The 21,387-nt window shown below is 39.6% G+C and overlaps 1 protein-coding gene across 1 annotated transcript in view; it reads right to left on the minus strand.

Moving 5' to 3' along the window:
* ARSB (arylsulfatase B) overlaps positions 1 to 21,387 on the minus strand; it is a 304,481-nt gene that overhangs the window by 168,649 nt on the left and 114,445 nt on the right. The window contains exon 5 of the mRNA XM_007943453.2: positions 251 to 494. Coding sequence (XP_007941644.1) covers positions 251 to 494 — 244 coding nt within the window. The remainder of the gene's footprint in view (positions 1 to 250; positions 495 to 21,387) is intronic.

The following is a 21,387-nucleotide window of genomic DNA, read 5'->3' on the forward strand; positions in this document are numbered from 1 at the left end:
GTAACTATGAGGAGGAAGAGGGAGGGGAGCTGTTGCATTGTGGTAAACTGTGGTCAATGTCATGAGACAAAGTATATGTAAATTGCTGTATGGAAAGTGAATTTGCTCTGTAAATCTTCACCCAAATCACAATAAAAAAGAAAGGAAAAAAGTACATCATTCATTTGTAAGCAAGATTCAACCAAGTCAATCTGTTCTTGGAGTTTTCAGTCCTAGGAGAAAAGCAAGAAAGAGTGAACCTGAATGGTACCTGATAGTTTTCCACACATCGAAGCCATCCAGGGGCTTGGTGCCATTTGTGTGTCCTCCTGCCAGCCTCACCAGGGTAGGCAGCCAATCAGAAATGTGGATGAGCTCCCGGTTCTTCACACCTTTCTGTTTCAGCAAGGGGCTTGCCACAAAGCCCACACCTCGAATACCGCCTTCCCACAGGGTCCATTTTCTTCCTCTAAGGGGCCAATTATTGCCTCCAGCCAAAGTCTGCCCTCCATTATCTGAAACACAATTAGGTCTTGGCATGAGGACAAGGTTGACCACTAAATACACATTTAAGAACAGAAGACTTCTGTGTACCTTCTTATTAAATGGTGTTTAAAAAAGAACAAATGAAAACTCCTTACCCTGTCCCATACCAAATATCCTTCTCCCACTCCACACTACACTCCTACTATTAAACAAAAAAACCTGAATCCAGTATGGTACATATCTTCCCTCCTCCATAAATAAAAACCAATTGCCATTAAGTGTACTCTGACTTATGGCAACTCCATGCGTGCCACTGAAAACCACAGGATTTTCACTGGCTGATTTTTCAGAAGCAGAGTGCCAGCCTTTCTTCCGAGGCAACTCTGGGTAGACTTGTCCCTCCAACCTTTTGGTTAGCAGCTGAGCATGTTAACTGTTTGTATCACCCAAGAACTCTTCTCCAGGGATAAGGCCACTGAAAAACAAGAAAGTGTCCTGATTGTAATTGCCCGGGAAAGGTTTCTGTACCAAGAAATCAACCAAGTTTCTAATGTACGTGTATTTGTGTGTGTGATTTCTCATAGCATAGAAGGATGAGTCCATGGAAGCGGGGCCGCCCCCACCCCCACCCTGTACATGAAAAGACACCTTTGAGTTCATTTCACTTAGTGACTTAAAGCTCCTGAGAAGTGGAGACAATGGACCTTTCATTTTTTTCCTTTTGGATTTTTTTTTTTTTTTTAAATAATTAAGCTGGCAATGAATTAGCATTCTTCTCACTGGTGATCTGAACTCTCTCTTAATTGTCAAAGTTGAAGATTTCTCTAGCAGGCTAAATGTCTTTGCAAACAGCAATCAGCTGGAAAAATAATTGTTTGAAAAATTCCTCCCTTCTTAACAGCAGGGCAGGGTAAAAACTGCATTGTATGCAAGGCCAGGAAAGAGGTTTCTTTTCTAAGATGACAGAGGGAATGGGGGACCTTGGTGAAGACAAAGTGAAAGTTACCAGAGTGACTGCAATTAAGTGTCTCACCAGCCAGGTGAGGGCTCAGTGTTAGACTATAGAATAAAAAGTGATATATTTTGTATACTGAGGTTGTAGAATCACACTAGCTCCAAAAATATCCATACACTTAGGTGACTTTAAAAACACATTTTAAATAACACTTATTTGCAAGTGCATTGCACGTCAATTAAAAGTTAAAAAAAAAAAAAAAAAGCATAAATTGCTATCCAAATGAACCACATGAGGGCAGTATGATGGACCTACTATATAGTATGTTGTATGTAAAAATGTAATACAGAAATCCAAGATCTACCAAAGCCACAGGATGCACATAGAAGGAAAGAGAACTACATTTATTAAGCACCTACTACGTGCCAGACACGGGGTGGTGCAAATGGTTAACTCGACATCAAACTCGTTGGACCTCCTGCTGAGAATTTGTGTTTCCACCCCAGACACACATTTTTATATATAAGATTCTATATTAAGAATCACCTGGGGATCTTGTTGCCATGTAGATTGTGATTCAGTATATCTGGGGTAGAAATGCAAATTCTTAGCATGGGATCAAACCGGAATGAACCACTTTGAAGCCCTGGATTAAGGCACTCTGCTGCCACCATTTTGTTGTTGTTGTTGTTATTTGCCGTCGAGTCGGCCCTGACTCATAGCGACCCCTCCTTGGGTTTCCGAGGCAGTATCACTACGGAAGTAGGATTGCCCAACCTTCCTTCCGAGGATAGCCAGAAGTAACTCAAAAGAAAGATTTCACAATCTACTTCTGAAAATCAGCCACTGAAAAGCCTATGGGGCACAAGTCTGCTGTGACACACACGGGGTACCCACGCATCAGAGTCAACTCAACGGCAACAGTTTTTGTTTTTTATGTGCCAGGTACCACTTTGCATTCACATTATCTCTCATAGAATCTGGAGTCTGATAGACCTGGATGGATAGGCCTGACGCTAGCTGCTCACTAGCTGTGTAACCAGAGACAATATGCTTGCCACAGTTTCCTGTTCTTTAATGTGGAGATAATCAATCCTACCTCATTATAGTGAGAATTAAATGACATTGTTTATGAACACCACTTGGCAGGGTGCCTGGTGTAACCCAAGTGCTCAGTAAACAGCAGCTACTGTTGTCACAAGGTTTTCACTGGCCAATCTTTTTTCTTTAGAAGCGAGAATGACCAGACTACATCTCACATACTTTGGTCATGTTGTCAAAAGGGGCCAGTCCCTAGAGAAGAATATCTTGCTTAGTAAAGTAGAGGGTCAGAGAAAAAGGGGAAGACCCTCAACAAAATGATTGACACAGTGGCTGCAATGATAAGCTCAAGCAAAGCAAGGATTGTAAAGATGGCGCAGGACTGGGCAGTGTTTTTTCTGTTGTGCACAGGATTGCTGTGAGTTGGAATTTACTCAACAGCACCTGACAACAACAATGCTGTTGTCATTGTTGTTTTTAATTTGTAAAACAACTCATATAGTCTAGTATTGTAATATTTACTGCTTAAAAAACAAGGCAAAACAAAAAAATAAGATTTGGATAGACCACACAGCCAGTAAGTGGCAAAGCTAGGATTCAAACAAAATCTGTGTGATCCTCAAATCCAGGCTCCTTCTGTCCCTGGAATGCCATGCTTCTGAAGTCCCTTTGTAGATATGGTTTTATACATCTAGGTCATAGAAACCTTCCCTATGAACACAGTAAACTTCTCAGAGAAAGCACTGGTTAATCTCAGCAAAGGGTGCATTCTTCCCATGACCTGGTGGAAGGAGAATTATTTTAAGGTGATTATCATTCCACATAGAAGTCGTGGTAGTGCAGTGGTAAGGTGCTCTGCTGATAACCAAAAGGTCATTGGTTTGAGCCCACAAAGGAGGTAGATGTGGTAGTCTGTTTTCGTAAAGATTTACAGCCTTCAAAATGCTATGGAATGGTTCTACTCTCCTACAGGGTTGGTATGAATTGGAATTTACTCAAGAGCAGTGGGGTTGGTTGTTTTTTTTTTTTTTTGCTTGACCATTCCCTTTGATAGAGCTTTTATCACTGGTGTGTAAGAAATTCAAGGCTCTACTGCCAAGGAGGTATCTGATCAAGCCCTTACCATACCAAGTCCTCAATTCCTTCCTGTGCTTCAAAAAGGGGAACTGAGAAGAATCTTGAGCTAGATCAGATGCAGATAATAATTCCTGAACACATACATGGGCTATCTGACCACCAATCTCATCATTTGTATCACAGGCTTGTAAGAACCTGACCTCAAACCTCACCACATCTCTTTTTGGCAAAAACTCAAGACCCAAACATTCACCCATGCCAGTTTATTGAATTTGCATTCCATTTCACATGCAAGCTTAGGCACTTACGTAGTCAAAACAATAAGAGGGTCCCATTTCTAGAAGGGGGAAATTCCTCCATGGGTTCCATTCACAGAGTAGCAGTCACCCATAACCCACGTATCAGACTTAAAAAGAAAGTACTGTGCACATGATACAAAAATGCACTGGAAAGAAATAAATTTACACTCTCTCCATGATATCAAAAATGGCTGAGACAAGCACTATTATTGCACTCATCTAGACTGCTATAAAGATATTGGCTCAATGCTCATAGAGCATGCCTGGGTCTTATGTTGTCTTCTTTTAAATACATAAGCTCCTTTGAGATACTATATGTCATATCCTTATTTTTATATTTTTATTATTAGTGTTCAATACTAACAATAATGTTCAATATTGGATGAGGATGGTGGTGGAAGTCAGAGTAGAGATGAGGGGGATAAGGGTGGCTGGGATTAGAATCTGATTCTAGGAACAGCCCTTCAGTTATGACTCAGAGAGGAAAATACTCTGGGCTGTTAAGAGAATTTGGCTGCTGCTGACACTTTAGGAGCTGAGAGGTGTTGCCACGTATTATTAGGGGAGGGTGCTAATGCCATGAATGTGACTGTTTCTGCCATTAGCTTAACTGTGATGTTTTTGCCATTAGTAATGATTAGTGTTTCTATCATCAATTATCAATGTGGTTTTCTCATCATATTTTTTCAAGAGCAGTCCAGGGAGAAAGCACTGCTGGTTGACACATCTGCAACTTCTCCTCTTAAGATTCCCTGTCACAGAGCTGACTGCACACTTGGCAGCATGAAGAGGGCAGTTCAGCTTTGCCAGGATTGGACCTCCACAGGTCACATCTGGCTTATTGTTGCTGCTTGTCCAACAAAGGAGCAGGCTGCACCGAGTCGGGACTTTAGTTAGAAGAGTTAATTTTTTCAGTTGGGTATGTGAGAAAGTAGGGGGCTGTCCGTCATTTCTCGTTGCAGTCTTGTGGACACTTCAAAGAGTTTGGCATAAAGCTGATCAGATTTACAGCAAAAATGAAACAGTCTCATTTGAAACATGGGAGAAAAGAGGGTCTCTTGGATTGCTCACTTAAGTCTGATATAAATTTAAGAAAATAAAAATCCAATAGTACCACCACCGTTCCAAATATGTTTCTTCTCATTTTCCCTCCTAATTTTCTTTTTGGCAAGAGCTAATTTTTTTTTTCCTTGTTAAGAATTCATTTTCAAGAGAAAATTTTCTTGTTTCATTTCCTGACTGACTTATGAGAAAAACTTCTAAATCAAAATAAGATGACTCCAACCAGCAAAGGAAGCTATGAAACATTTTTTCAGGGAAATAGTTTTTCAGCAACGTCTTGGCAGAGGGAAAACCTAATTATAAAACCTTTGCTGTCTAGAAAAGAAATGTCAAAATAAAATAAATGTTGTCACATACAGACTGTAAATCTCACTTTATTATTCATTATTGAACAAAAATAACTGTCAAAAAGTCATGGAAAAACATTGGTTAGCCAAACATCCAAGCATAAGCATTAAGTGTATGACAATGATGCTTCATTCCTATCCAGCTGATAAAAATTAGGGTGAAACCATGACAACAAAGACTAGCTTTTAGGACTACTCCCCAGATAATTTAAAGTTGTGGCTTGGTTGTGGAAGGCTGCCCTGAACCATCATATATCACTACTTTCCAGCTCTTGGTGGATCCGTCACTGCTTATCCAAAACATCCTCCTCACTCTGACTAGAGAATCATGGAAGGAAAACCAAGACTTCAAAGGCCCTGCACTAAGACCTGGATTTCAACTCTGAACAGGGCCACCAAGGCAAATGTGATGGATGAACAGGCAGTATGATTTCAAAGACAGAGGAGCCTCTTTGTCCATAAAGCTTGTTGATGGTTGATTATTGTGAATTAATTTTTTTTTAATTATAAAATGCCAAATATATCTCTTGGAGGGCTAATACTTGTCTTAGCAGTCATATAAAGGATTAGATAAATTCAATTGGTTCCTAAGAAAAATATTTTGGAGAAAATCAACCAGCAATACCAATTGTTGTCGAGTCAACTCTGACTCATTGTGAACTCATGTGTGTCAGAGGAGAACTGGGCTTCATAACATTTTCAGTGGTTGATCTTTTGGAAGTAGATCACCAAGCCTTTCTTCAAAGGCACTTTTGGGTGGACTTGAACCTCCAATCTTTTGGTTAGCAGCCGAGTGCCTTAACCATTTGCACTACCCAGGGATTCTTTGGAAAACATGTTTACCCAGATACTCAGCTTAAAATCTGATGTTCTCAATTCTCCTTCCCTCAATTCTGTCCATTCTATTTTTAAAATGTGTGGTAGTTAAGTTTGTGTGTCAACTTACCTGGGCCTGGTTGAGTGGCTGGGCAGCTGGTGGTAGTTATTCCCCACGATGAAACTGGCAATCAACTCCATTGTGACACCTACCACAAGCAGCTGAGTAGCTGCTTTAGGGATGTGGTCTACTTCCCATATAAAAGAAACAGGTTTCGGAACGGTCTCTAGCTTATGCACACTTGAACTCTGCATGTACTCGAGTCATTGTTCAGCACCCTGCCATGCTCTGCCAATCTTGGGAGTTTCAGTGGACTTGAATCAATGGCCTGCTATGTGGGTTGGTAACTTCGGGACTGTGCCTTTTTACTTGTCAACCTTGGGTTTATCAGCCTCAGCAGCCAGCAACTGAGTGAAGAAAAGCCTTCAGCTTCAGTGGGCCAGGAGCAGGAGGCAGAACTGCAACCTAAGGTTGAGGGGCTTTCACCCAGACCCTGAAGCCTAGCACTTTCAACTCAGACTTAAAGCCTCCAAATTATAAGAATAAACTCCTGTTTGTTAAGGCCATCCCATTTGTGGTATATTCCTGTCAGAGCAGCACTAGGCAACCAAAACAAAATGTTTTATAAATCTACTCAGCCCTATTGCCTTAGGTCCCTGCACTCTTCTCTCCTAAACTCCCAGAGTAACTTACATAGTGTGTTGTTGCCCAGAAGACATACATGGAGCAATCCCTCATAGACAGCCAGACACCCTGGGAGAAAGAACCATTGGATTTTCTGACTCAGGACCGTAGTATTGGGGGACACCAGACTCAATTAGCACAATACAATATGTAAAAATCTTGTTCCACAACCTACTCTGGTGAGTACTGACTGGGGTCTTAAAAGCTTTCAAGTGGCCATCTAAGATGCAGCTAATGGTCTCCTGTTGTCAGAAGTGAAGAAGAGTGAAGAAAACCAAGGGCATTTGGAAACAATCAGCCCTAGGACATGAAGGACCTCGAGACCAGAAGAACTAGATGGTGCCCAGCTACCAATGCCAACCATTTGGGAAAGGATCAAAACTGGAGATCTTGGGTATAGCAGCAGGAAAAAATGTGGAACAAAATTCAAAAACATAGTAATGACTAGAATTACTGGTCAGATGGAGTCTGGTGGGACCCCCAAGATTATGGCCCTGGGATACACTTTGGGCCTGGAATAAAACTTACTCCCAAGGGCTGGCTCTCAGCCCAACAGTAATAAGACTTACATGCAGAATACCCAACCCAGGGCGATGCACCTACCTATGCTACGGAGATACATCCCTTGGAGCAATTGGTCATGGGGCACTAGAGGGGCAACATTCACACAGAGAGAAAGCTGGACAGACAGGAGTGCATAACTAAGAAGGGCACAGGGATGGGTGGGTCACTGGGAAGGGAAAGGAGGAGAGTGGGTTAGGGTTGGAGATAGTAATTAGGGAGTGAAACCAAATGTACACAGCTGTTGAATGTAAAATATATTCTGCTCTGTAAATTTGCATCCAAAGCACAATAAATAAATAAATAAATAAAAATATGAGACATGGTGCGTTGTTGCCAGAATTGTCTTTGTGAAACCCAAAAGCCAATCAGGCCACATCCTGTTTAAAGACCTCTGATTGCTTTCCAAAGCCCTTAGGAGAAAGTCCAAATTCTTCAACCCAACATACAGAAACCAAATGGCAATCGGTTTGGGTTTTTGTTTTGTTTTGTTTTTGGTTCTTATTGGTGAGGGCAGAGTCAGGATGACTCTATTCAATTTCCATGACTTTAAATAAAGCTCCAGCCTACTTAAACCTGTGCATTAGTCACATAGAACTAACTTCTGCCAGTTGTTAGACTATGTCTTGTCCTCTTGTGCTAATCTTGCCTTTGTACGTGTTGATTCTCTTGCCTAAAATGTCCTTTGTCCTTTTTGCTGTCTGACTTAATTTTAAGTTCCAGGTTAAATATCATATCTTCTGTGAACCCTTCATTTACTCTCTCAGGCAGTCTTTCTAGCCATAAAAATACAATCAAGACTAAGTCTGCACTTTCACTGCAATGTGTATTACCACAGCACATGTGTGTTTACTATAGCACTCTCTCTGTATTATCAATTAGTTGTTCATGGGTTTCTCTCCTCCATGGACTCTATCTAGCAAGGGCAAAACAATGTCTCATTGTTTGTATTCCCAACACCTAGCACAGGACCTGCCAAGGAGAAGGGCTCAAAGCATTTGGAGGAACAAGTAAATAAATGAAGAGCCCACCAAAAATAGAGGCTGAAGGCACTAAAAATTAAATTTGTTTACGTCACAGTTTTTCTGAGCCTTAGTCCAGCCACACTATGACCTTAACTTTTAGAGGCTGCTCTGTACACAAATGATGCTTCTACAAATATTCTACAAGATATTGGCAAGGGCAGCTCCTGACCCCCAATGAGAATTTAAGCAGATAAATCCCACAAACATCACAGTTGTTTGTCCAATCTGGCACCTGGCCAAGTACATTTTAAGTGGAAAGGGTTTGTTGTTGGTTCTCACTTGCCCTTTTTCCAAGTCATTCTTGATGTCCACCATGTGACACTCTGGCTCTGGGCAAATGAGAGAGAATAAGACAGATGAGGTCCTCTCTCTCATGGAGGAGTGATAAAAAGAGATAAGATCTTTACATTCATGGTAGACAATGACTGGGGTAGGGATGGGCAATACTAGTGTGTGTGTGTGTGTGTGTGTGTGTGTGTGTCTAGGGGGTGTGGTAGAGGTGGTCTGGCAAGGTCTGTCAGAAGAGCTGAAACCAGAATACTGGGACAGAGTCAGCCATGTGACCAACAGAGAAGGGAGCCCAGGCAGAAGCAGCAAGAGGTTCCAGGGTCTTATTCAATCACACATCAGATAGTGGGGTATTCTGCCTCAAGACTGCTTTTTAATTCATGATTAACTAATCAATTAAGAATACCCTACTGCCAAAAGTTAGAGAAAATTTGAACTGAATGATTACTAGATATCAACAAAAAGCACAGTTATTTTGTGATAGTCATCATTTTTCTCTATCATTACTATTGCCACATTTCTACACTCAATGAAATGTATTCATGTGATAGAAATTACATGCTGTGACTTTGGGAGCTATTTAATCCTAAGTGTCCTCATTAAAAAAATAATGATAGCAATTAATATAGTGCCTGGTATAGAATTAGTGCTCAATCAATATTAACCACTTGTATTAATGATAATTCAAGTGGAACCTATACACAGACCAAGAAGCAATAGTTCAAATAGAAAAGAGGATCCTGTGTGATTTAAAATCAGGAAAGGTATGCATCAGGGTCGTATTCTTTCACCATACTTATTCAATCTGTATGCTGAGCAAATAATCTGAGAAGAAGGACTATATGAAGAAGAAAGTGGCATCAGGATTGGAGGGAGATTCATTAACAACCTGACATATGCAGATGACACAACCTTGCTTGCTGAAAGGGAAGAGGACTTGAAGCATTTACTGATGGAGATCAAAGACTACAACCTGCAAGATGGATGACACCACAACATAAAGAAAACAAAAATCCTCACAACTGGACAAGTAAGCAGTATCATGATAAATAGAGAAAAGATTGACATCATCAAGTATTTCACTTTACTTAGATCCATAATCAACTCTCAAGGAAGCAGCAGTGAAGAAATCAAATGATGTATTGCATTAGGTAAATGTGCAAAAGACTTCTTTAAAGTGTTAAAGAACAAAGATGTCACTTTGAGGACAAAGGTATGCCTGATTCAAACCATGGTATTTTCAATCACCTCATAAGCATGTGAAAGCTGGACAACTGGAAGACTGAAGAATTCATGCATTTGAATTATGATGTTGGTGAAGGATATTGAATGGACTGCTACAAGAACATACAAATCTGTCTTGGATGAAGCACAGCCAGAACGCTCCTAGAAGTGAGGATGGTGAGACTTTGTCTCTTGTACTTGTCATGTTATCAGGAGACAGCAGTCCCTGGAGAAGGACATCATACTTGGTAAAGTAAAGGTTATCAAAAAAGAAGACACCCAATGAGACAGACTGACACAGTGGCTTTAACAATGGTCTCAAACACAGCAATGATTGTGAGAGTGGCAAAGGACCAGGCAGCATTTCATTTTGTTGTATGTGGGGTTGCTGTGATAACCGACTGGATGGCACCTAACAATGACAACAACACTCACTGATTACCAGCAGCAGAAGCATCAAAGCATGCAGAGTGGGACAGACTCCTATCTGGGTACTTATTAGACATATACTGGATTTAAGTATTATATCCACACTCTAAAGAGACCTGGGTAGCATAGTGGTTAAGCACTTGGCTACCAACCAAAAAGGTGGTGGGTCAAATCTACCAGCTATTTCACGGGAGAAAGATATGGCAGTTGCTTCTGTAAAGACTATAGCCTTAGGAATCCTTTTGAGCAGTTCCATTCTGTCTATAGAGTCACTGAGTTGGAATTGACTCAACAGCATCAGGTTTTTGTTTTGTTTTGCTTTGCTTTTGTTTTTACCCATACTCTAAAATACCATGCTTTTGTACCATTCAAGCAGAGCCCTTGCTCATTGCACTCTCTTGTCTGTAGGTAATTTCTTCTGAGTTATATATACACAATGACTTGTGAGAAGTTTTGTTCTTATTAGGTCTCTGGATGGCACAAACAGCTTGTACTCAACTACTAAATGTTGACAGTTTGACTTGCCAGTAGTGCTGCAGAAAAAAGGCCTGCAAATCTGCCTCCACAAATATTACAGCCCAGAAAACCCTATGGAGCATTCCTACCTGTAACACATGAGGCCACCATGAGTCAAAATCAACTTGATGGCAATGGGTTTAGGGTTTATTTATTTATTTATTTATTTCCTTACCACTGCAGCTGAGCCAGGATGACTCCATTCTACTCCCATGACTTGAAATAAAGCACATCAGTTATCAAAGAAAGGCATGATAGCCATAGTCTGTGACTCAAATTAAATATATATATAAAAAGACTCTTTACTCAAATGTTCAGCAGAATATTTGTAGGAGGTATTTATGCAACACTGTATTTCACAAATGCCTTTAAAATGGTTTGCAGCATTGAGGGCAGATAAGTGCTTTGACCCCTAACTCCCAGTTAGAAATAATCTGACTTTACATCTTGATTAAAAGCACCAGCATGGGGAGCATTCCTGCTGAATAAGCATTCGGAATAGAACTGAATCGGCAGCCAAACACCAAATGACTATTGTAGCCACCAAAAGAACTGAAGATAAAGGAAGATGGATGCAGGGAAAAGTGCAAACTCAGAAATGATTGGGAATTAAAAAGATGATTAAAGATGGTTGTATTAAAAGATTTCCTCATTTTAACAGGGCTCAAGTCATTGCATGTAATGATCAGATACCAATGGGACTTTCTCACTCCTTTAAAATTTATTAAGGAAAAAAAGACTCGAAAGCCTGTTGAAAGATGGAAAACATTTGGTCTCTAAATGTCCAAAGGAATGAGGCACTGGAAAACAGTACCCAAATTTCTTACATATTGGTAGGTGAACAATTTAACTTTTTTCTATAATTTAAAGCACAGACAGCCACAGATCTTGGATATCCTAACATAAAATTGTGAGATAAGTATAAAATGTTGTGAGTTGTTCTTACTTAGTGGGCATGGGTGATGCTGGATTTAATCTCCGTATTCTGGATCCCCCAACAAGCAGCACAAAAGCCCCTTGTGTTTTGGGCATTTAAGACACACAAAAATACCAAATGTTTGTTCCGCCCATTTTACAACTAAAACCCTTCTTGTTTCCTCTGCAGTTTGATCTTTGAAAGAATGTTTGATTTTTTTTAACCAATAAAGTTATGAATTTTAGGGAAAATTAAAAAAAAATTATAGCACTCTGAGGGAGATTAATAATTTACTAATAATGATTTGGTTCTCTTTCTAAATCTGAAACTTCTTTAAGGTGATCAGATATGTTTCCACCAGGCAGTTATTTCTCCTTCAGTAATGCCAACTGAGAATAGATTAAAGTATCACAGAAGTGCTTGAGAGTCTGGAAGTTTCAAAGAGTGGGAGAGAAGTAAAAATACCATAAACAAATTGAAAAAAAGAAAAGTAGAATTGTAATTTCAAAATAAAAAGTATACTAACTACTGAGAAAGATGGGAATTCAGCTCAATAATGTTTTGGAGCATTAAACCAGAGAAAGCTAACACATTCTCCTTAAGCCAGCATCAACTACTTTGTCTTTATATTGCCAAATCTCAAAACCCTCAATGTTTTGAAATTACCCTTGAAACAGAAACAGTATTTTACTGAATATCTACTTCATAAATAGTAAGATATGCTTTTAGGGTTATTCAGAAAAATCAGCAAGCCAAGTGGAGTAGACAGGCAGTTTTGTTTCTCTGCAGCTCTTCTCTGAAGTTTTGCCAAATGCAAACGGATCTTACTGTTGAGTGGGTATCTAATGGTGGCAGAGACAAAATCATAAGAACTTTGATCAGCATAAATCTCTTAGAAGAACAATGGAAGAGTGAAACACTTAATGGCAGAAACAAAAATAACTCAATATACCTAAATTTCAAAGAGTTTGTTAAAAGAATGTAAATATGCAATGCATACTTAATAAGGCTATAAGAAAAAGATTGCCTCCACATCTGCAAAAGACACTTGCTCACAGACAAAGCAAAACAAGCTGTCTGGGGCACATGAGAGAGCCTGCAGGTGCTAGGAGTCCTCCGACCATGCAGGGCAGTAGTACCTTTTCTGACCTGCGTGTGCACAGTGGGAGTGAGGACAAAATCTAGGGGACACTGAACATCCCAAGTAGGTAGAACCAGCCACCAGCTATTAGGAAGCAACAGTGGCTAGAGGTGAAGAGAATGTGGGAAGGAGCCTGGGTCTCTGTGTATAAGTGGCTAAATGGAGGCATTTTAGCGGGAGACAAAAGGGATGTTGAGAGAGATAGATCTAGCGTATGGGAAACTCAGTGTTTCCTGAACAGCCATGAACCAGGGCAAAAAAGAAAAAAACAAGATCAAGCAATCAAATACATCAAAACAAACGCCTCCAAGAAACTACAATAGGTACCACAAGGTCTATGCAATCGGGTCTGTCCTAACTTAAGGTCTATTTATTCTTAGGCACAATTCTAACAATATATATATGATGTCTGGTTTCTGAATTTCATGGAAGACTAAAGTCTGCAAATTGGGACAGTGTATACTGTTGTAGATGACTTCTGTAGAGACAAGTGGCCGCCTAAGGCTGAAAGAAGAAAAAAATATGAATTTTAAAAGTAGACTACAAACTAAAAGTACATGTACCTGTTTTCCAATGTTAGGTGATCCAAACTGATGTATATTAAGGGCAGTATTCCACAAAGCACCATACAATAACTAAAAATTTAAAATGATAACCCTACAATATAAAGTGACTACTGGTAGAGTTAAAAACAGCTCAGACCTAGAAAAAAAGTTTTGAATATAACAAAAATGCATGTCACTGATTCCATCTACATCAAATAATGTGACCTTCCTCACCTTACAGGGGTGGGGAACCAAGAGTAGAAAGAACCTGTGACTCAACCCCTGGTGGAGCCTGGGATTGGGTGAGGAGACAGCAAGGCTCAGTGCCTTCTACACAAAGTCTTCCGGAAAACAGAATAGAAGCCTACGTTGCTTAATTTCTTCCATGAGGTCAGCATTACTCTGGTACCAAAATGAGACAAAGATTTTACATTTAAAGAAAAACTACAAAAATATTTCTCATAAACATAGATGAAAATCCTTAACAAAATTTTAGCAAATCAAATTCAGCTATACATAAAAAATATAATTCATCATTGTATTTGTTTTTTTATCACTGCTAAGTTGTCAAGGATTTTGTTTTACTTCGATCCACAATCAATGCCCTGGAAGCAGCAGTCAAAAAATCAAATGACATATTGCATTGGGTAAATCTGCTGCAAAAGATTTCTTTAAAGTGTTAAAGAGCAAAGATGTCATTTTGAGGACTAAGGTGCACCTGACTCAAGCTATTGTCTTTTCAATAGCCTCATACGTATGTGAAAGCTGGACAACATATATGTAAGACTACACAAGAATTGATGGATTTGGATTATAGTGTTGGTGAAGAATATTAAATATGCCATGAACTGCCAGAGAACAAACAAATCTGTCTTCGAAGAAGTATATCCAGAATGCTTCTTAGAAGCAAGGATGGTGAGAGTTTATCTCATATACTTTGGACACATTATCAGGAGGGACCAGTCCCTAGAGAAGGACATTGTGTTTGGTAAAGTAGGATCAGTGATAAAGGGGAAGATCCTCAATTAGATGGATTGACACAGTGGCTACAACAACTGGCTCAAGCGCAGCAATGACTATGAGGATGGCACAAAACTGAGCACTCTTTCATTCTGTTGTACATAGGGTCACTGAGTCAAAACTGACTCAACCGCACCTAACAACAGCATATCAAATTAACAGAAACTTAGCAACTTAAGCAACACAAATGTATTATCTCACATTTCTGTAGGTCAGAAATCCAATGTGGATCTCACTGGACTGAAATCACAGTGTCAGGAGGGCTGCATTCTTTTCTGGAGGCTCTAGGAGAGATCCAGCTCCTAAAGGCTGTCCACATTCCTTGGCTCATGGTCGCCTCCTCTGTCTTCTAAGCTAGCAACAGCAAGCAGAGCCCTTCTCACATCTCATCTCATCACTCTGAGCTTCTCTTCTCCCTCTGCCTTTCAATACCTTTGTGATTACATTAGATCCACCCACATAATCCAGGATAATTTCCCCATCTTAAAAGTCAGTTTATTTGCAAAGAAGAATGAAGAAAACCAAAATTCATGGAAACAATTAGTCCTAGCAACTGGTACACCCATTCGATCTGCAGCCTATAAGACTATGAGACCAGAAGAACTAGATGGTGCCCGGCTACCTCTGTCATCCACTTGGAAGGGGATCTTTGTAGGAGATCCTTCATAGAGAGGGAGAACAATGTAGAACAAAACTCAAAATCATTTGGAGGAAAAAAAGGGGGGGGGGCAGATTTGCTGGTCCATTAGAGCCTGGTGGAACCACTGAGACTATGGCCCCTAGCTGCCCTTCAGGTCTGGAATTGAACCCATACCTGTGGTTTCCAGCCAAACAAAAGACAGGCATATGAGTTGAACATTTACCTCAGGTAGATACACTCCCTGGAGAGAACAATCATGGGAGAAAGAAGGGCTGCTCATGCACAGGGAGACAGCTCAGGGGGCAGGAGTGCATGGAGGGATGGACACTGGGAAGGGTTAACTGTGGGGAGGAAGTGGGAGGGGAGCTGTTGCATTGTGGTAAACTGTGGTCAATGTCATGAGACAAAGTGTATGTGAACTGCTGTATGGAAAGTGAATCTGCTCTGTAAATCTTCACCCAAATCACAATTAAAAAAAAAAAAAAAGTTTATTTGTAAAATTAATTCAGTCTACAATCCTAATTCCTTTTTGTCATGTAACATAATATAGCCACAAGTTCTTGAGATTAGAATACAGACATCTAAGGGGGGGTGCATTATTTTGCCTACTATAGTAGGCATAGTGATCAAGTGAGGTTTATAAGGAATTTTCAAATATAAGAAAGTTAGGAGAATTAAATTACTCAACATCAAGGCCCGTTATAAAGCTTAATAAACAAGACAGCTTGGTACTGAACTGAGCACCAAACCAAGCCTATTGCCATCTAGTCAATTCTAACTCACAACAACCCTACTGGACAGGTTAGAGTTGCCCCATATGATTTCCAAGGCAACAAATCTTTATGGAAGCAGACTACCACATCTTTCTCCCATGGAATGGCTGGTAGGTTCAAACTGCTGACCTTTTTGGTTAGCATCTGAGAACTTAAACACCATACCACCAGGGCTCCTGGACACCAGGCTAGTGGGCCCAATGAAAGAATCACATGCAAATGATCATCTGATTTTTAGCAAAGGTATCAAAGCAAACCAATGGAGAAAGAAAAATTAACAAATGATGCAGAAGTAATTGGGTACCTATATATATAAATAAAATAAATAAAAGAACCTTGATCTCCCTACTTCACCAACATACACAAAAGTTGAGGATGGATCATAGAACAACTCACTGTAAAAAGCCAAGTAACTCAATTAAAATATGGGCAAAAATATTTGAAAAAACTTCTTCAAAGAAGATAAAACAAATGACTAATAAGGTCATGAACAGATGCTCAGCGTCATTAGTCATTAGGAAAACGCAAATCAAAGCCACAACAAGATACCATTTCATATCCACTAGAAGGAAAAAGACAGATAATAAAAAATATTAGTGAAGATATGGAGAAGTTGGAACCATTGTACATTGCTGATGGAAATGTAACATGGTGCCACAAAAAGTTAAATATAGCAGTTCCTCAAAGAGTTAAACACAAAGTTACCAGATGACCCACAATTCTATTGCAAGGTATATACCCAACAGAAATAAAAGTATCTGTTTACACAAAAATTTGTATACAAATGTTCATAAGCAGTATTCATGATAACCAAAAAGTAAAAGAACCCAACTATTCATTAATTGATGAATGAATAAATACAATGTGTTATAGCCATACAGTGGAATATTACTCACCCATAAAAAGGAGTGAAGTACTGATACACGCTACAACATGGATGAACCTTGAAAACATTATACTAAGTGAAAGATGCCAGTCATAAAAGGTCATATACTGCATGATTCCATTCACATGTAATGTACAAAATAGGCAAATCCAAAGAGACAGGAAGTAGATTAGTAGTTGCCAGCAGCTGGGGGTGGAATAACTGCTATTGAGTACAGAGTTTCTTTTTGGGGTGATGACAATGTTCTGAAATTAGATAACGGTGATGATTGCACAACTTTTTGAATATATAAGAAAACCCACTGAGCTGTACACTTTAAAAGGGTGAATTTTATGGCATATGACTTTTACCTCAGTAAAAACATATATATATCTATTTATCGATCGATCGATCGATAGATAGATATATGAGAGAACTAGATGGGTCAAAGACCTAAATGTAAAAGCCAAAATCATAAAATTGTTTACAGAAAAACAAAAGAATATGTTTGTGCCTTGGGGATAGGGAAAGAATGCAGTTATGTATAAAACATGACAAGACATATAATGGTGTAAGAGAAAGCAGAGTGATGATATAAATTCAAAGGCAGTATAAGCAGTAGGAGAAAGTGCAGCTCTGTCTGTTGGTGGGATCTCATTGAAATTAAGTATCCATCCTGAACTTTTTGCCTTTTGGATGAGAGATGGATTAAAGAAATTCTACATTTAGGAAAACTTTGCCTGCTGTCACAGGAATGTATACAATTGGCTTCATGGAAACAGTCCAAACCTGCCCACTCAGTGTGTATTTCAGAACACAGGCAAGGATATACCTCAGAACAGCAGATGTGATTCCTTCAGACAGGATGCTAAATACCACCCTAATTATCAAAACCCAGAGCTTCCAGGACATGTCAGATTCTTTGTTCTCGTTTTCACCACTCCATCAAATTGACTTGGCTTCTTTTAAAAACAGTAGATCTTTTCTGCAGTCAACGTGTCTGTCTTTCTCTTACAGATACTACTTCTATATTTCCATTTTTCATCGAGACCTTTTGTGGTAAGCTGACCCTACAAACATCTGCCTGGCACATGAGACACAAAAATCACTTTTGGAAAGCTTTTAATATGTACCCAAAGAGGGTGCTTCATTGTTTATTCTAGGTTTGGCTTCCTGAAAGGTTAAATATGCAATCAAGTGGGAAATGACTTCAAAATAGATAAGATTACATGACTTTTTTCCATACTTCATAAAGATTTATTAACTCTATCAGATAAGAAATGGTGTGCTAATGATTTCTTCTATTTTTTAATTGATACACAGCTCACTTTGGTGTGCCATTCCATGAGTTTTGACAAATGGGTAGAGTCATGTAACCACCACCACAATCAAGATACAGAACGACTCTTATCATCCCAGAATCTCTACCTTGTATTACCTCTTTGTGGTCAAACCCTCTCTCTGCTTGGCAACCATGGATATTTTCACATCTTTATAGTTTTACCTTTCCTGCTATTTGTTTTGTTAGGTGCCATTGAGTAGTCTCTAACTCACAGTGACACTATGCACAGCAGAACGAAACACCGCCCAGTCCCACACCAGCTCCGCGACGCCTGCTATACTTGAGCCCATCACCGCAGCCACTGTGTCAGTCCATCTCGTTGAGGGCCTTCCCCTCTTTCATCAACCCTCCACCTTACCAAGCATGACATCCTTCTCCAGGGAATTGTCCCTTCTGACAACATGACCAAAGTAGGTGAGACAAAGTCTGGCCATTCTCGCTTCCAAGGAGCATTCTGGCTGCACCTTCTTCAGGACAGATATCTTAGTTCTTTTAGCAGTCCATGGTACTTTTAGCATTCTTTGCCGGCACAACTCAAAAGCATCAATTCTTTGGTCTTCCTTATTCATTGTCCAGGTCTCACATGCATATGAGGCAATTGAAAATATCATGGCTTGTGTCAGGCACACTTTAGTCCTCAAGGAGACATCTTTCCTCCTCAGCACTTGAAATGTCCTTTGCAGACGACTCACCCAGTGCTATACGCCGTCTGATGTCCTGACTGCTGCTTCCATTGGCTTCGATTGTAGAAGCAAGCAATGTGAATTCTTTGACAACCTCAATCTTTTCTCCATTTATCGTGATGCTGTTTAGAGGTCCAGTTGTGAGGATTTTTGTTTTCTTTATATTGAGATGTAATCCGTACTGCAGACTGTGTTCTTCAATCTTCATCAGTAAGTACTTCAAGTCATCTTTACTTTCAGCAAGCAAAGTTGTGTCATCAGTGTATCGCAGGTTGTTAATGACTCATCTTCCGATCCTTATGCCACATTCCTCTTCAAATAGTCCAGGTTCTCAGATTATTTACTCAGCATATAGACTGATTAAGTATGGGGAAAGGATACAACCCTGGCACACTCCCTTCTTGATTTTAAACCATGCAGTATCCCCTTGTTCTGCTTGAAGGAAAGCCTTGTGGTCTATGTACAGGTTCCTCATGAGTACAATCAAGTGTTTGGGAATTCCCATTCTTTTCAATGTTATCTACAATTTGTCATGATCCACACAATCAAATGCCTTTGCACAGTCAACAAAACACAAGTACACATCTTTCCGGTATTCTTTGCCTTGAGCCAAGATCCATCTGACAGCAGCTATGATATCCCTTTCTCCATGTTCTCTTCTGAATCCAGCTTGCACCTCTGGAAGTTCTCTGTCAATATACTGCTGCGACCATTTTTGAATTATCTTCAGTAAGATCTTACTTGCGTGCGATATTAATGATATTGTTCAATAATTTCTACTTTTTGTGGGATCACCTTTCTTTGGAATGGGCACAAATATGGATCTCTTCCAGTCAGTTGGTCAGGTAGCTGTCTTCCAAATCTCTTGGCATAGCCAAGAGAGTGCCTCCAGTAGGGCATCCATTTGTTGAAACATCTCAATGGGTATTCTGTCAATTCTTGGAGCTTTGTTCTTCACCAATTCCTTCAGTGCAGCTTCAACGTCTTCCTTCAATACCATTGGTTCTTGATCATATGCCATTTCCTGAAATGGATGAACACTGATCAGTTGTTTTTGGTACAGTGATTCTGTGTATTCCGTCCATCTTCTTTTGATGCTTCCTGCATCATTCAATATTTTGCCCATAGAATCTTTCAATATTGCAACTCGAGGCATGATTTTTTTCCTCAGTTCTTTCAGCTTGAGAAATGCCAAGCATATTCTTCCCTTTTGGTTTTCTAACTCCAGGTCTTTGCACATTTCATTATAGTAATTAGCTTTGTCTGCTCGAGCTGCTCTTTGAAATCTTCTGTTCAGCTCTTTTATCATATCATTTCTTCTATTTGCTTTGGCTACTCTCTGCTCAAGGGCAAGTTTCAGAGTCTCTTCTGACTTCCATTTTGGTCTTTTCTTCCTTTCTTGTCTTTTTAATGACCTCTTGCTTTCTTCATGAATGATGCTCTTGATGTCATCCCACAATTCTTCTGGTTTTTGGCACTGGTGTTCAATGCAACAAATCTATTCTGTAGATGGTCTCTAAATTCAGGAAGGATATATTCTACAACATATTTTGGCTCTTGTGGACTTGTTTTAATTGTTTTTAACTTCAAGTTGAACTTGTATATGAGCAGTTGATAGTCTGTTCCACAATCAGCTCCTGGCCTGGTTTTGGCTGAAGATACTGAGTTTTCCCATTGCCTCTTGCCACAGATGTAGTCAATCTGATTCCTGTGTGTTTCATCTGGCAAAGTCCACATGTACAGCTGCCATTTGTGTTGCCAAAAAAAGGTATCTGCAATAAATAAGTTGTTGGTCTTGCAAAATTCTATCATGTGATCACTAGCATTATTTCTATCACCAAGGCCAAATTTTCCAACTACCAGTGATTCTTCTTTATTCCCAACTTTTGCATTCTAGTCACCAGTGGTAATTAACACATCTTGCTTGCAAATTCATTCAATTTCAGACTGCAGAAGTTGATAAACATCTTCAATTGCCTCATCTTTGGCTTTGGTGATTGGTGCATAAATTTGAATAAAAGTCATATTAACTGGTCTTCCTTGTAGGCTTATGGATATTATCCTATCACTGACAGCACTGTACTTCAGGACAGATCTTGAAACATCTTTTGTGATGATGAATGCCATGCCATTCCTCTTCAAATTGTCATTCCCGGCATAGCAGATTATATGGTTGTCAGATTCAAAATGGCCAAAACTGGTCCATTTCAGCTCACTAATGCCTAGGATATCAATCTTTATGCATTCCATTTCATTTTTGACAACTTCCAATTTTCCTAGATTCATACTTCTTACTTTCCATGTTCCTGTTATAAATGGATGTTTGCAGCTGTCTCCCTCTATTTGAGTTGTGCCACGTCATCAAACAGAGGTCTCAAAAGCTTCACTTTATCCATATCAGTAAGGATGGTCCTACTCTGATGGTGCAGCTCTTTCCTAGTTGTATTTTGAAAGCCTTGTGACCTAAGGGGCTTATCCTCCTGCACTGTATTGGATAATGTTTCTGGTCTATTCATAAAGTTTCACAGTAATGTATCAGACAGTGTTTCTCTGCTATTCATAAGGTTTTCCCTGGCCAATTCTTTGAGAAGTGGATGGCCTCTTCCTTCTTC

Source organism: Orycteropus afer, unplaced genomic scaffold, assembly GCF_000298275.1.
Source record: "Orycteropus afer afer isolate SDZICR_OR568_19922 unplaced genomic scaffold, OryAfe1.0 scaffold00107, whole genome shotgun sequence".
NCBI classification, from domain to species: domain Eukaryota; kingdom Metazoa; phylum Chordata; class Mammalia; order Tubulidentata; family Orycteropodidae; genus Orycteropus; species Orycteropus afer.